We start from the raw sequence: 14,762 nt of genomic DNA, 5'->3' as shown, positions 1-14,762 counted from the left end.
AAATTCAGTTTGAGTATGTCCTAAAAGATGCATTCACAAATTTGCATCTTTAATCGGTGCCGGGTTCGATAAAATGTCAAGATCATCAAGACATTCCAGAGTGATTCTTACTCAGTCATTCTGTTGGACCTCAATTTAATGTTACGTTGGGGTGTGGTTGAGGACCCAAATGCAGGGAAACAGAGCGAGGAGGCAGAGGTGTAGTCCAAACAAGGTTTAATAAAACAAAAACAACAAAATCCAAAAGGTAAGCGTGGCAAGACGTGGAGGAACAATAAGGCAAGACAGCAAAAGCTGGACGTGTGGAAACAACAAAAATGGATCGGCACACACAGAGGGGAAACATGAGACTAATTGACATAACGACACACACCGGGCAAGACACAAGTGGCTGAGGGCACTGATTGGTTGACACACGAAGAAGGGCAGGCAAACACAGGTGAGCAGGATTACACTTAATGAGACCAAGGGAGACACACAAGGAAAACAGAACACCACATCAATCATGACAGAAACTAAGGCCCTGTCCACACGAAAGCCAGTTTCAATGTATCCTCACAAGTTTCTTATTGTTCAGGCCGTTCGTCCACACGATGGCGCGGTTTTGGAGCTTGAAACCGATCACTTTCGAAACTGAGCTCCAGAGTGGAAAGTTTGCAAATCGTGCCCCGTACGCGTCAGTCTGGATTCCATATGCAGGATACTCCTCCAGTGATGACGTAATGGTCGCAGGTCGATGACGACGCATTGTCGCAGATTGATGACGTATGCGCCAATTCTCGCGGATCTGTCAACAACAATGGCGGATAGCCGTGTCGTAGCAGTTTTGCACAGCCTCCTTAGCTTGCTTATGCTTTTGCAGCAAAATATTTTGCTTCTTTATTCCCACATTCAACAAGCGGTGTTGTACTTGAATCACCCGCCATTGTCACTTCTCCTGTGTTCATCTTTTTCCATGTTGGTTTGATACATGCAAAGCCATGTTTGTTCTGTAGATTGCAATAGAATTGGGGGAAAAAAGTTTGTCTTCTTCGCTGATTCTTCTACGCTTTCCGTTAACTCCCTGTGGCTGCGCTACCGCGCTACACCAGACTTGGCATATACATTACAGCCGTTAAACATCCTCGGCGTCTTCTTTTGGACACACGCAAGTCTTGAAATGCTTCTGTGTGTACGAGATTTGTTTGAGGAATGAAGCCGGCCGGCTTTGCTTCCTTCTGGACTGGGCCTAAAGTAAACAACATACACACAAAAAACAAAACAATATCAAAACCCAAATCTAGACAACAGAACCAAAACCAAAAAACCCAGACCATGACATTTAAACCAACGGCCAATTTTCATTAGTTAAATTTCAGTTCATTTGTATGTGACCCCACCACCTGTTTTAAATTATAGCAATAACCTTATGGGTTTTTCTTCAATATGAAAGTGTACCAACATTTTGGTCCATGTGTGCATGTAAAAGGCAACGATGGATGGATGGATGGATTGGATTGGATTGATTGGTTGATTGATTCTGTGTTAACATGTCCTCAAAACTACCATAATCCGATGTAAATCATTCACTGCCACCCCAGTTAAAATGGAACTTTGACGTCTATAACCGTCAATGAGTTAACGCATAAGAATAATATAAAAGTTGAAATGACGAAATGGTGCATTAATAAATCTGACAAATAAAGTAAGTTACTGCAGGCACTGAAGGACAAAACCTTTACACAAACTACAATTTGACCTCCAAGCCATTGATGTCATTTTTAAAGAAGCCTGTCTGAGAACTGTACATATAAACGTCCCCCTCCCTGTCTCCACAGCTGGAGTAATGACTGGAGCAACAGTGTTGTGTCAGACACTGATTCTGTCTCCATGATGTCATTGACGGAGAATAGCCAGCATGCTACACAAGCCCGTAGGGGTCGGCTGAATGCCACTGGTGGCATCAAAGACCTAAGTGCTCAGTCAAAGAAGAGCAGAGACATATCCAGCTCCAACAGGGATGTGCCTTAAATACGAGGTAACTGATAAATTTCAACTTTGCGTCAGACCAACAAAAAGTCAAAGATAAAGCATACAATAAAATTCAATGTCAAAGCATCCTAAAATAAGGGAAAAAACTTTTTTTTTTTTTTTTTGAATCTTAGCGGTGCAGTGTTCAACGTTTGCCTCACCGTTCATAGATTGTGGGCTTGAATGAAAAAAATACATACTGTATACTTTTTGACATAAACATAAAGCTATAAAATTCATATACTCTTCTACAGGTGTTAATATACCTATCAATACTTACTTAATGTAAATAATATAGCAGTTTAGTAGTAAAGTTCCAGGACTGGAGTCACAAAAAATATGTTTCATATCCAAGTGCATTTCCGGCGCATTTGTCAGCACTGCATCCTTGTGAACTTGTTAGTGTAGTCTAGTGTATGTTAAATTTCTAACCCTGACCATGCTATCACGATAACATAACGTTTAATTTTGGAAAGACAACGTTTGGATTGGGGCACTCATGGAAAAGATTACATAAGATGATTTTTTTTTTTTTTACACCCAAATTCTGGCACTGGTTTTATTAGAAGATATTGCTCTTTGCCGAACATAAATAATGGAGCATTAATACAGTAGAACCTCTTTGGTCAAATACATATAAAAATTATAAATTTTTCCATTAATGGCATCATCATAATTCAAGACCGTTTTGATTCAGTGTGACAAGACTAACCTACCAGGTGTTGAGCAGTACCTCGTGTACATGCCACCGTCTCACACAGTTCTGGTGTGTGAGCAGTACTTCCACCTAGCCATGCTATACAGAATCTCCACATACCATCCACACTATTAGAAACTGCCGAATGCAAAGCATAAACAAGCTTCCAGGGAATTCTCTCCTTCCTCTTTTATCGGTATGAAGACAAAAGTATAGTCACAACAAATGTATAGCACACTATTTCTTCCACATATAAAAATGATGGTGATAAGTAAACAAAACATGGCAGGGTAATGCTTACAAGCATGATGAATTCACTTCATTCAAGTTTAAGCAAGACACAGAATCCTCAATTTCTCCGTATGTTGTGTCATCATTGTGTGAACAAGTTGTAAAATATCCCTCTATATGGCAACATTTGCTACAACAATTACACACATGGCCAAAAATGTTGGTACTCTTCCATTAAAGAGGGAAAACTTAACCCTCACTGAAATGTATACCTTGTAATAATAATAATAAAAATAAATCCATTTTTTATCATTACATTTGACACATTTTTTTTTAAATTTGATATGAATTATTTTGCATTTATTACTCACAGATCTGTGGTGCACTTTGTTGGGGGCTTAGTTCTCATTGTCTCCCACGCAACCCTGCATGACGAAGGTTTCAGATTTACTTGCCTGCTTCCATACGGGCAGTGTGTGTTCGGTTAAGTGATGCTGTGAATGTGAGTGTCAATCATGAGCTCAGTCCCTGTCCGCTACCTCCTGTTGACCTCTCCTGTGTAATATGAGCGCCGGTTCGACTACTTCTCATCTTAGTGTGTTAGTACAGTTTTACATGTGTATCTGTTCTTATGTTTTGTGTGTGTGTGTGTGTGTGTGTGTGTGTGTGTGTGTGTGTGTGTGTGTGTGTGTGTGTGTGTGTGTGTTCTAGGCATCTATCAGCTGAGAAAACCCTGCCTCATCTGTCTAGCGTTTCCTGCAGCCCTCCTGCAACTCCAAGCTCTCCTCCCTCAGAGATGTCAGCCACTCTTTCCAGCCAGGCCATCTCTGTCCCCTCTGTGGCGCTAAGCCCCTCCGCTGAGGAGAACCGGCCCCTTCTGCTGTCCAAAGCACATCAGCCACCCAAATCCTTAAGCCGAGCTGAACTAAAGAGGAGCTCTGCACATTACAACCATGGCCAAGAAGTACATAGCTTACCACCGAGCCCGCTCTCTGCGATGGAGAACGATAACTACCAAGTCACGGTCACTACTGCAGCTAGCCATATGATTTCTGCATCCACAGAGAAGCTAGTTAATGCAAACAACATGATCAATAACCACAGCATCAACGAAGCATCAGTTATTAATGGTCATGCGCATCATAATAAAGAGTTGAGTATTGACAGCATGTTGACCAGTGACGCAGAGGATCCAAAGGGGGATCACACGCCATTTATTTCCATAGAGAACGCTAAAGCCCTACTGTTAAGGGCCAAGGATAGCAGTAGGACTACGGCAGCATCACCAAATGGTGACCTGCAACTCATGTCATCCAGTGCCACCACCAAACAAGACCCAAGAACTGTGTAAAGAAGGGCAGAAAGTTGCTTGTTTAGAAAAATTACACTCACTATTTATCCTTTATTTTCTACTAAATTATTTGCGGCAAAAATACTTTTAAGGATAAATGAAAAGCAAGACTTTTATTTTAATGATATAGTGAATATAGAGTTTTATAAATAAAAAAAATGTACAAAATTGTTGATGTCTTGTAGATGAAGTGCCATACACAAGTATGTAGCAGTGTGTGAAAATAACAATGTATATAGTAGCGTGTAAAAATATCAATGGTGCCTTTCTGTTGGGTATGCTTAAGGGAACTGCAAATGCAAACAGGGCCATATATTCACTATCCAAATTTTCTAATCCACAATAACGTACTTGCTGCCTTCAGTGTCTCATAGTTTGAAGTGAAGAAGCGCAAATATATCAGTTTGGTAACAAAGTTCAAAATGCATGCTACATCTTGTCTTGGAACTACAAGCATTGGATCTGCCCAGTCAATCATCACGGTCATTCATTGTCCATTATGTCCATTGTTCAAACTGCAACACAGACTGGACTGATTTGGATGAATTCATGTTAGTCATACCATAATATTTGTTATCAGAATATGTAGAAATGTTCATACCTGTCAGTGGAATACATTTTAGATACTGTAACACATGCAAAGAAAATACAGATGTACTCACTGAATTCTGGCTGCTAAGAAATCAATAGTTTTGTCTTTGTCAAGTTTCCTTCAACTTGAATGTCAATTAATCAATCAAGTCTAGAGGATGACATTAGATTTCTGATTCAAAATATCTAATATGGTTGTCCAGTTTTGTTGATTACAGCTTTGAAACATGAATTAATATAATGCTCTTGATTTCCTTTGTAAAGACATCAATGTGACTTGAGTAATGCTTTTTGAGAATTAAAAAAAAATTGCATCATATGTAAACGTGTTTTGACTCATCTATTTGATACACACTTTCAAATGTATTTTCATCACGTGCCTTATTTATTCAAAATACTTGAACTCCTCCACTTGGGGCAGGATCTCATCCCTGATCTCTTTTTTTTCTTTTTTAATTTTTATTTTGTATGCGCGTGAGTACTGGGTCATTCTTAATTCTTTGCCTATACTCTCTAAGTCTCTCTGCTAATTTTTTGTGTGTGCATTTTTGTGTTTCTCCGTTTAAATTCAGATAAAATATGAAATAAAATATAATTAAAATCATAAATATCTAGATATGATGTATGTATGTATTATATTATGTAAGACTTAGGGCTGCTGGATTATGAAGAAAATATTAATCATGAAATGTTTTCGTAATAATTTAAATCACGATTAGGACAAATAAAATTCTTTGAAACAATATAATTATGCACGTTCCTTTTGGATGAAACAAAATGTATTAAATTAGTCATTTAAAAATTTGTGCAAATGCATAAATTTGAACAACTCAAACAACTCAAAATTAGTATTAATAATCTTTTTTTTTAATGCTCATTTTGTAATTGTGGACTGTAATAATTGAAATTATAATTGAATTTTGATTAATTGCACAGCCCTACTCAGACTTACTTTATTCACTACCAAAACCATTATGTCACAACTGAAACCTTTCCGTATGTTTTGGTAGTGACTGCTTTATGATAGCATGTTGTTAGCAATGCTCAACAATGATAGGCACAATGTGGCTACCAAAAGTACTAATTTAATTGCACAAATTAGCTATAGCATAGATTAGATATAGCATAGATGAAAAATTGATCTCCCTCTTTATATAGTGTGTGTGTATATATAAATATATATATATATATATATATATATATATATATATATATATATATATACACACACACATAAATATATATACACATATATATATATATTTATATATATCCAAATCCAAAGACATGCATGTCAGGTTAATTTAGCACTCCAAATTGTCCATAGGTGTGATTGTGAGTGTGAATGGTTGTTCGTCTCTGTGTGCCCTGCGATTGGCTGGCAACCAGTTCAGGGTGTACCCTGCCTACTGCCCGAAGCCAGCTGGGATAGGCTCCGGCGACCCTTGTGAGGACAAGCGGTTAAGAAGATGGATATATATATATATATATGTATATATTAGCGTTGGAAATAATGGTATCGGTATCGGCAAGTACTAACAAGTAACATGCCACCGTTTTAATGCAGTAGTATTAGGGCCTGTATCGGAAAACAACCTAGTCACTTGTATCGCACAGCTGTACCTTATACTGTAAGTAGTTTCAGGGAGGGGCCACAAGCTTGAAAGCGTGTGTATATATATTTTTCTTTTGTCAGTCACTCTGACTCGGCTGATGGTCTGTTAAATTGGGATGAGCTCTTGAGACAAGGGGCTTTTTTACTTTCTTTTGCCCTCTTCAAAGCATTGAAATGTGACGTAGACATTATATGATACTCATATTTATGAAATAACTGCACATATAGCCTACATAGCATGTAAAAATAATTTTGGGACCGATGCATACACTGTAAAAAGACAACAACAAATGTTAACAATTTGCATCCACTTTAATTGGGTAAATGTAAATATAATATAATTTTTGGGCTGGCAGGTTCTCTTGGAGAGGGCTCTTGCTGGTCGGCAGTGGATTTGTTGCACTTTCTTGGATTTTTCTATTTCAATCAATTCGGTACAATGGTTTAATATATTTATGTTATATATTGTTTTGATAATAATAATAATAATAATAATAATAACATATGATGTATTATAATATTAAATAATAACAATTTTATCAAAAGGTGTGCAAGAATATTGAATATCCTCGCACGGCATTCGTGCAAACGATTGCTTCCCAGCATTCAATCGCTCACGATGGGAGCTTTGTTGTGATGAATCCAAACAGGAAGTGCTCCTCCTGTTGCGGGTGATTGCGGGAGCGTAGGACCAGAGGAGAGGCTGCATCCTACTTGCTGCTGGCAAACAGGTTTGTTCTTTATTTTTGTTGAATTACCTTCGCAGTTTCTCTTGTCTCCTTCCCCGCATATTGCGCTGCGTGTTAGGACGGAGATAAAACAACGGAAATGACAAGAATGGAGTTTATTACTATCGAGTAAACGAAGCTTAAATGCGACTCTGCTCTCATTTCACACAACACTTGCATTATATAATTACGTTTACGAAACCATCGATGCGTAGCAATTATTAATAATTTGCTACGTTTTGTAATGTTTGAATAATTGTGGCTAATGGCAGCAAATGGTTACTGATTCGTTCAACAGTGATTGGGACAGACTGGGCCTTGTATTTATCCAAGAGCACGTCGTATTACATTTAAACTTCATACATCGCCTTGTATTCGGATTTTATGGTACTGTGTATTCTGTGTCGTTTGCATAATCATTATTGTGTAGGCACTTGTTCGGTCTTGTCTTATCACGGGTTTGGCCCTGTCCAATTGCTGACTACGCCGCGCCATGACGTGCCTCTGCAGTTTCTCTCTTCTCTTTCTCTCTCTCTTTCCTCTCTCTCTCTCTCTCTCTCATCTCTCTCTCTCTCTCTCTCTCTCTCTCTCTCTCTCTTCTCTCTCTCTCTCTCTCCGTCTCTCTCTCTCTCTCTCTCTCTCTCTCTCTCTCTCTCTCTCTCTCTCTCTCTCTCTCTCTCTCTCTCTCTCTCTCTCTCTTCTCTCTCTCTCTCTCTCTCTCTCTCTCTCTCTCTCTCTCTCTCTCTCTCTCTCTCTCTCTCTCTCTCTCTCTCTCTCTCTCTCTCTCTCTCTCTCTCTCTCTCTCTGTTTTGACTGGTTTGCAACCATGCCTCCTGCTTTTACATTAATAACTTACCAGTTCACAATTTCTGTTAAGTGTGAATTGGACGGTGTCTCTATTCTCTCAGTGTGTTATGTTGCAAAGCTAAAACAGAGCATAGTACTGCGGACTAGCCAGGTAATACAGTCAATCACACCATACAGCAATTGCCATGTTAAACACAACAATGCATGAATCATGGACCTTACCATGGACCAACCCTAGTTCCCAATGACTCTCAATCCGGATTTTTTAGGGGGCAGGGTCAAAAAGGTTTGGATGGTTTAAATCAGGGGCGTCCAAAGTAAGGCTGAACGATTTTGAAAAATAATCTTACTGAATACCCCCGCCCTCAATTTTGAGATTGTGATTTAATATGCAAAAAAAATTTCAAGGACCTCTTCTCAAGTATTTTTTTCTTTTCAAATGAGCACAAGCAACACAAAAATGCAAATGAACCATAAATTCATATGAAAGACTTTATTTATCAACTTTCATTAGAGCTGTTTACCCATTAAACACTTTGACTGGCTAACTGACTGCAGGGGTGCCCAAGTCCATCCCTCAAGAGCCTCCAGCCTGTTTTCCATGTTTCTTTCTACTAACTCTCTAACACACCATATTCACGGCTAGGATCGTTATCAGGCTTCTACTGATGATCTGATCGTTGGATTCAGCTGCTTTGGAGGAGGGAGACATGGAAAACAGGCTGGATAGGGGCTCTCGAGGACCGGACCTCTGAACTAAGACAACTTAAGAAAATTCTCCCAAGCAAGTGTGACGCCGCATAAATACTGTACGTCAGTAAATCATAGGTCAGATTACAACAACAATGCAAACAAATCTGTGACTTTTTCACTTCAACTTTTCATGTTTCATGAAACGGTGATATGTAAACATGTGGACTACACTTGTTAAGCATTGAACTTATCTAGACACATGTGCATCTCTCCAATAAAAGGTGATTCTATATGTCTCTTCATAGATGGCAGTTAAATTTTAAAGTGGAACGATTGGATTCAGTTTAATTCAGTGGGATTTTGATTCGATTTGATATGGTACAGCTCAATTTGAGAGAGTATGATGCAACAAGTTTCTTGACATTTTCTATACATAAGCAATAATTTGTCAGACTGTTCAACCTTAGTCCAAAGTATGGCATTTTTTTAACAGCTGGCAGCATATTCAATTAAAAAACAATCTGCTTCTTCCTCACTCTGCTTCATCTATCCTTCCTTCCTTCCTTCCTTTCTTCAGTCTTTCCTTCGGTCTCTTGAGGTCTCCCTAATTTGTTGGAATTTAGATGTTTCTGGGGTTGGTGAAAAATTATGGTTGGTAACTCGGTGGGTAGTAAGTGATGTCTGGTCGGTGCTGGATTTCACTTTTCTTTCTTTTCTTTGATCCTTCCTCGGGTCTCCTGACAACCTCACGACTCTAGCTGGATTCTGAAGTATTCGGTTTAGGTGAACGGTATGGGATTTTTAATAGGTTTTAGGTGAATTAATGAGTTCACACTCACACATACGCACAAATGCACACACACATCCGCACGTGCACATACTCACGCTCTTAACAAAAAAAAAAGAAAAAGAGGGAAAAAAAGAGAGCTCATTGCTCCTCTTTTTTTGACATGTCAATAGACTACAGTGCCTACTTTCTACAGTGGGTGGCAAGGCAGGAGACGTGAAGAAATAGTTTGGTATGATGTTTTCAAACATTCACACTTCATTCGCAAAGATGGCATGCCAGGTTCATCTTCATATAGATTGTTCCTGTTTTAGTTGTAAATGTGGTGATGTGATTCTGCTGCTGCTCAGTGCAGGGGTAGATCTGTTCGAGTGGGATACAACTCAACTCAACATTATTTAGATATCACTTTTACAACATCTACAGCTGTAGCAAAGCACAGGGCCAAATCCTGAAAAATCCTTAACTTTTTGCTTTATTATTACCTAGTAAGGTAAGGCCGTATTCAAGACACCGTTTTACCGTCTCCTCAATACACCGGGGTTTACGGTAATACCGTTACTAAATTTAGACTTGCATTGTAGCTTGCGCCGACCACCGCAAATCTGTCTACTTAATGGCCGCTAATCATGCCAACATCAGCAAACTAATTCCGGTTGGATTTGTAACTTAATATGAGGTATTGCAGCGTTGCAAAAACAATCAAACCAAGCGGCGAGCTAGCAACAACTCGTTAATGACAATTTGCAACGATTACTGTCGTCCGTAGCCAGTAGCCACGCCAAGATAACACCATACTACCCGATGCCTAGCTTACAAAAAATGCTCACGGAAATCAGATGCGTGACGTGAACCACATATATGCAAGGGTTGCGACACTATTTCTGAGTGAAAGAAACACACTTCCCAGAAAATAAATCAAATGCGACCTAATTAGTAACTGGCAAAGACTTTATCTACACCATACGGTGTCCAAAGCATTTTACAAAGCCCAACATTCAATTATTTGAGAACGTATTGAAAATTTCTAATACTTCCCCAATGCAATGCAATGCAATGCAAATGCTTCACAAACGGTGTATTGTATTTTCTTTGCCTGTGACTAGCATACAAACCAGGCAGATCGTTATCATAGGCAAGCAACATCAGTCCTCAGACAGTCCTGCTACTTGAGTCTCCTCTAACCTCATGATTCACAAGTGAGTGACAGCAAACTAATGTTACATGCGGTATATCTGGTCGTGACACTTTTTTTAATAAAAAAATCTTGAAATCTACTTGGGTGGTGGCCAGTCTACTAGGGTGGCCCGCCCAAGTATTAACATGGTGTGGGAAACACTGTCTATGCCGACGGCCGCATACATGTTTTGCGTAAGGTAAAGTGTACTTCCAGCTATTACTGTCACTATCGAAACTTTCTAAAATCGGGGGGCGGGGGGCAGCCGTTTGCGTGTACAATAAAGAAGGTAAGATCAAAACCACCATCTGCTGTTAACATACTTGAGAAACGTTACAGTGCTGTATAAAGAAAAAAAAATGATAATAGCCACTGGAAACAATGTAATTCAGTCCCTGGACGTCCGGATTTCACGATGATTTGTGCTTGGCGTCATGGGAAATGTGGTTCTTTCAAGGGAAATTAAAGGGAAAACAATACCGCTTTTGTCCCAAGGGGCCGCCATAATCAATGAAAACCAAATGCTCATTTGTGATACTTTAAGTGATTGTAACTTCCTACTTTCATTAATAAACTAAAAAAAAATTACGGTTAAATGATTACATTAAATTTTTACTTTTTGCTGCCTCGGCAAAATTTTATTTGGAATTTAGTGTTTGTGGAGTTTTTATCATGTACTTGATATTTAAGAAGAATTAATGTTCCATAATTAATCAGTATCAGATTGAAGTGAAGTGAATCCAATCAAATCGAACAAATTTAATCGAACTGAACTCTTGTGAATCGAAATCGAATCAATTGAGGAAATTAGAATCGATACCCAGCCCTATTAAAATCACATTACTTATAAGAGTAAATTGTATTTTCTTGTCAAGAACTAACTGTAATGTAATTTGACAACATTTATTGTGCAGACTTCAAAAGTCAAAATCAAAACTCAGGACTGTATTGTGAAAATGAACAAATACAATTACTGATATTATAAATATTTTGTACTATATTAACTTATTTTTTTAACCTTATAGCATAGGCCACTTTTACTGGCTGACGTATGTTGTAGTATCGCATAATTAATTTGCAGTTCCGGTTCTGTTTAGCAAATAGACTTTCTCTCCGGAGTCCAGACACTTATTAATTTGCGTGCTATTTTGTTGTTGAAAGTCGGATGTTCTATTCTTTGATGCTTCTGAAGAGTGGACAAAATTTGACGAACGTTTCTGTTCTTTGTTGGTGTTCCCATGTAGTCTAGTTTCCTGAATAGGTCCATTTTATTTGTCTCTGTTTCCTCCACCAGTACAGGTCTGTAAAGATGGAAGTGGATCTCAGTGGAGTGTCGAGGGCTCATGTTTCCATTCTACCTGCAGCTGAGATCAAAGCTACGTTGAAAGCGGAGGCAGAAAGACCTCGTTGCGCTAGCACGCCATGCTCTCCCATCAGAGGTACTGTAGCAGGGTACCAGATCCTCCACATGGACTCAAACTATCTGGTGGGCTTCACAACTGGCGAGGAGCTGCTCAAACTGGCCCACAAATGGTCAGAAAACTCCCCAGAGACGAGCTCACCATCGGAGGCTGTGCCCAGCCCCATCCAGAGCGTTGGTGTGTCTAAATCTTTAGAGGTGGGCATCCACCGCTCCTCAAAAATCTTTAAAGCCAAAAATCGCTACTACCAGCCTTATGACATTCCTACTGCTAACGGTCCGAGGAGGCGGCGCATGCCCAGCTCAAGTGACACCTTCCTCAGGTCCATGACTGCAGGGGAACATGGGAGGGGTGTGCACGCACCACTTCCCCTGTGTCGGCTTAAAGGGAAGACTAGGACCCAGTCCAAGTCTTTGGACTACCTTAACCTCGACAAAATCACTCTCAAAGAGTCATCAGACACTGAGGTGTTACAGTACCAACTGCAGCACCTCACCCTGCGGGGAGAGCGCATGTTCACTAGAAACAAAACTTAAAAGCACGATGACAAGATGACATCACATAGGCGTCTTTCACATTGGTAGGGGGATATCTGGGTTCTTTTTTCCAGCTCGGTTCCTGTGCGCTTGGGCAGAGATGACAAATCCATGTCCAGAAAGTAAAAACCCTGCCACAGTTTGGCTTTAGCCCCTCATGCTAGCTAGCTAGCTCCCTAGCAGGTTAATAAGCACCCGGGGAGCTAGCTAGCTAGCACCTGGGGCTAAAGCCATACTGTGACAGGGTTTTTACTTTCTGGACCTTGATTTGCCACCTCTGCAGATTAGAAGCAGTTCTTTAACAAGACGGCCTGATAATTGTGCTCTCTTATTAACTGGGATGAAATCCTGCACTGAACACATATTATTGAAGAGAACCTTTTTAGTACTCACACTTGAGATGGTGAAGGTAAAAATGTGAACGATATCTTAGCAATAACTGGTTTACCTACTGTATTTATTACAGCTGATACATGCACATATCACATTGTATCAGCTTTAAAATTACAATCATGCCAGTTGTACTGCCTAATGTGATCTCTAAAACATGTGTGATGTGTGATTTTACTTTTAATATGACCCTGGGTACTACTGTCAAATTAACACATGTTTTATTTGTTTTAGTTCATTTACTTAATCGTCATTTAATATTTGTGTTGTTAAATCACACCCCTTGAATATGTACATGTTTGAAGAAGTTGTGGTAATCTATGAAGAATCTGTTTACTAAGGCAAATTTCAAGATCTCATCCTGCTTGAATGTTGTTTATTAAAAAGCCTGTTCATCATCAAACAGATAATAATCAGAATTAATTAATAACAGCTAATAATTTATTGTAAAGGTGTGTGACACCTGCCTCAGGAGTTGGTTAAAAGTAAACCCACATATGAATGTCAACTGATGAATGTTAGGCAACTGCGAATAAATTCAACATTCGTACATTGTCCGGCCTCAACATTCTGACCACTTAGGCAATGTAATGAGATTTCAAGAGTTGCATACAAAAATCTGCCTTTAAAAAGATAATAAGGCTTTCATTTTAATTAAAAAAATAAATAATTATTGTAATGATGCTGACTAACTAGGTTTATTAATCAGGGATGGTTGATCCAGGTCCAGAAAGTAAAAACTCAGCCACAGATTGTCTTTGGCCACGGGTGCTTCTACACGACTGCCAAGTAAACGAGCTCATCTCCACCTGTTGAATAGAAGCACCTGTGGTTAAAAGTCAAACTGTTTCCGGGGTTTTACTTTCTGGACCTGTATTCCCAACAGTGTAAAAAACAATTGAACATTTATTTGTCTACTTTCTATAACACAATCCATTCTGATTTTGAAACTAACTTCTTTACATTCCATGGACTTGTCATATAAACAAATAAAGTGGTGGCAGTTTACTGGTCCTTGTTGGGGAAGACAAGCATGTCAACGTGAATACAATCTCAGTAGTTAGGCCAGCAAATGTTGAAGAACACAGTTGAAGTTATGTAGAGGCTAGCATGCTAATTCACTAGCCTGTGTGTTAACGTTGCTAACCTGGTAAACGTGGCACTTTTTATTTTTCACTTGTCATTACTCTGGAGAGTTGTAATAAAGGATTGGGGGAATTTTTGAATTGTTTCGATCATATATTATCACTTGGAAGAATCATGGAAGGGGTCTGCATGTATATATTCTGTATAGCCTTGAGTTGTTATTCTACAGGCCACAAACTAGTATGAAATGTAATACGATGGCATGCACCACTCATGCCCACGGAGCTCAGAATTTATCTGCCTGTACTTCCAACAAAATTGTGTTACACCACCTGCGCCACAACCCGCTTTTACCTGGTCCAATTCTAGTCTATGTCACCAAATTGTCAGGTGCACCGGGGACGTGTAATAGACAAGGCCAACGGCCAACGAGGCGCAACACAGTCTTCCAAATTCCCAATCACAGTAAACTAGACTTGCCAAGCACGAAAATGAAGCCATGACAGTTTTTACATCCAGCGCATGTGCGCCAGTCTAAACTCAGCATTATCTGTGCAAAGGCAAAATTTTTCAGAATTTTGCATTGGATCTCATTCAATTGTCAATATGTTGTGGATGTTTTTGCTTCTGCTTGCAAGTGGT

General features: G+C 39.3%; 2 protein-coding genes across 5 annotated transcripts in view; both read left to right on the top strand.

The window, feature by feature from the left end:
* Positions 1 to 5,199, top strand: part of nrg1 (neuregulin 1) — a 56,488-nt gene extending 51,289 nt beyond the window's left edge. For all 3 annotated transcript variants that reach the window (XM_077585414.1, XM_077585411.1, XM_077585413.1), the window contains one exon: positions 3,650 to 5,199. In XM_077585414.1, the coding sequence (XP_077441540.1) occupies positions 3,650 to 4,289 (640 nt within the window). In that variant the 3' untranslated portion in view covers positions 4,290 to 5,199. The remainder of the gene's footprint in view (positions 1 to 3,649) is intronic.
* A 1,909-nt stretch (positions 5,200 to 7,108) lies between these two features.
* On the top strand, positions 7,109 to 12,790 carry macir (macrophage immunometabolism regulator). 2 transcript variants are annotated; one of them, XM_077585303.1, is made up of 2 exons: positions 7,109 to 7,226; positions 11,987 to 12,790. In XM_077585303.1, exon 2 carries the CDS (start codon positions 11,997 to 11,999, stop codon positions 12,642 to 12,644), a length of 648 nt encoding a protein of 215 aa, XP_077441429.1. In that variant the 5' UTR covers positions 7,109 to 7,226; positions 11,987 to 11,996; the 3' UTR covers positions 12,645 to 12,790. The 2 variants fall into 2 exon arrangements, with proteins under 2 accessions (XP_077441429.1, XP_077441428.1); XM_077585302.1 differs by having other exon boundaries at positions 11,982 to 12,790.
* Positions 12,791 to 14,762: the final 1,972 nt, after the last annotated feature.

The sequence above is a fragment of the Vanacampus margaritifer genome, chromosome 14 (genome assembly GCF_051991255.1).
Source record: "Vanacampus margaritifer isolate UIUO_Vmar chromosome 14, RoL_Vmar_1.0, whole genome shotgun sequence".
Lineage (NCBI taxonomy): Eukaryota > Metazoa > Chordata > Actinopteri > Syngnathiformes > Syngnathidae > Vanacampus > Vanacampus margaritifer.
Note: the sequence above shows the minus strand (reverse complement) of the source record. Positions and strands in the feature narration are given on the sequence as shown.

Bases quoted from the DNA above. Each gene is read 5' to 3' on its own strand.
- macir (XM_077585303.1), top strand. From the start codon at position 11,997: ATGGAAGTGGATCTCAGTGGAGTGTCGAGGGCTCATGTTTCCATTCTA.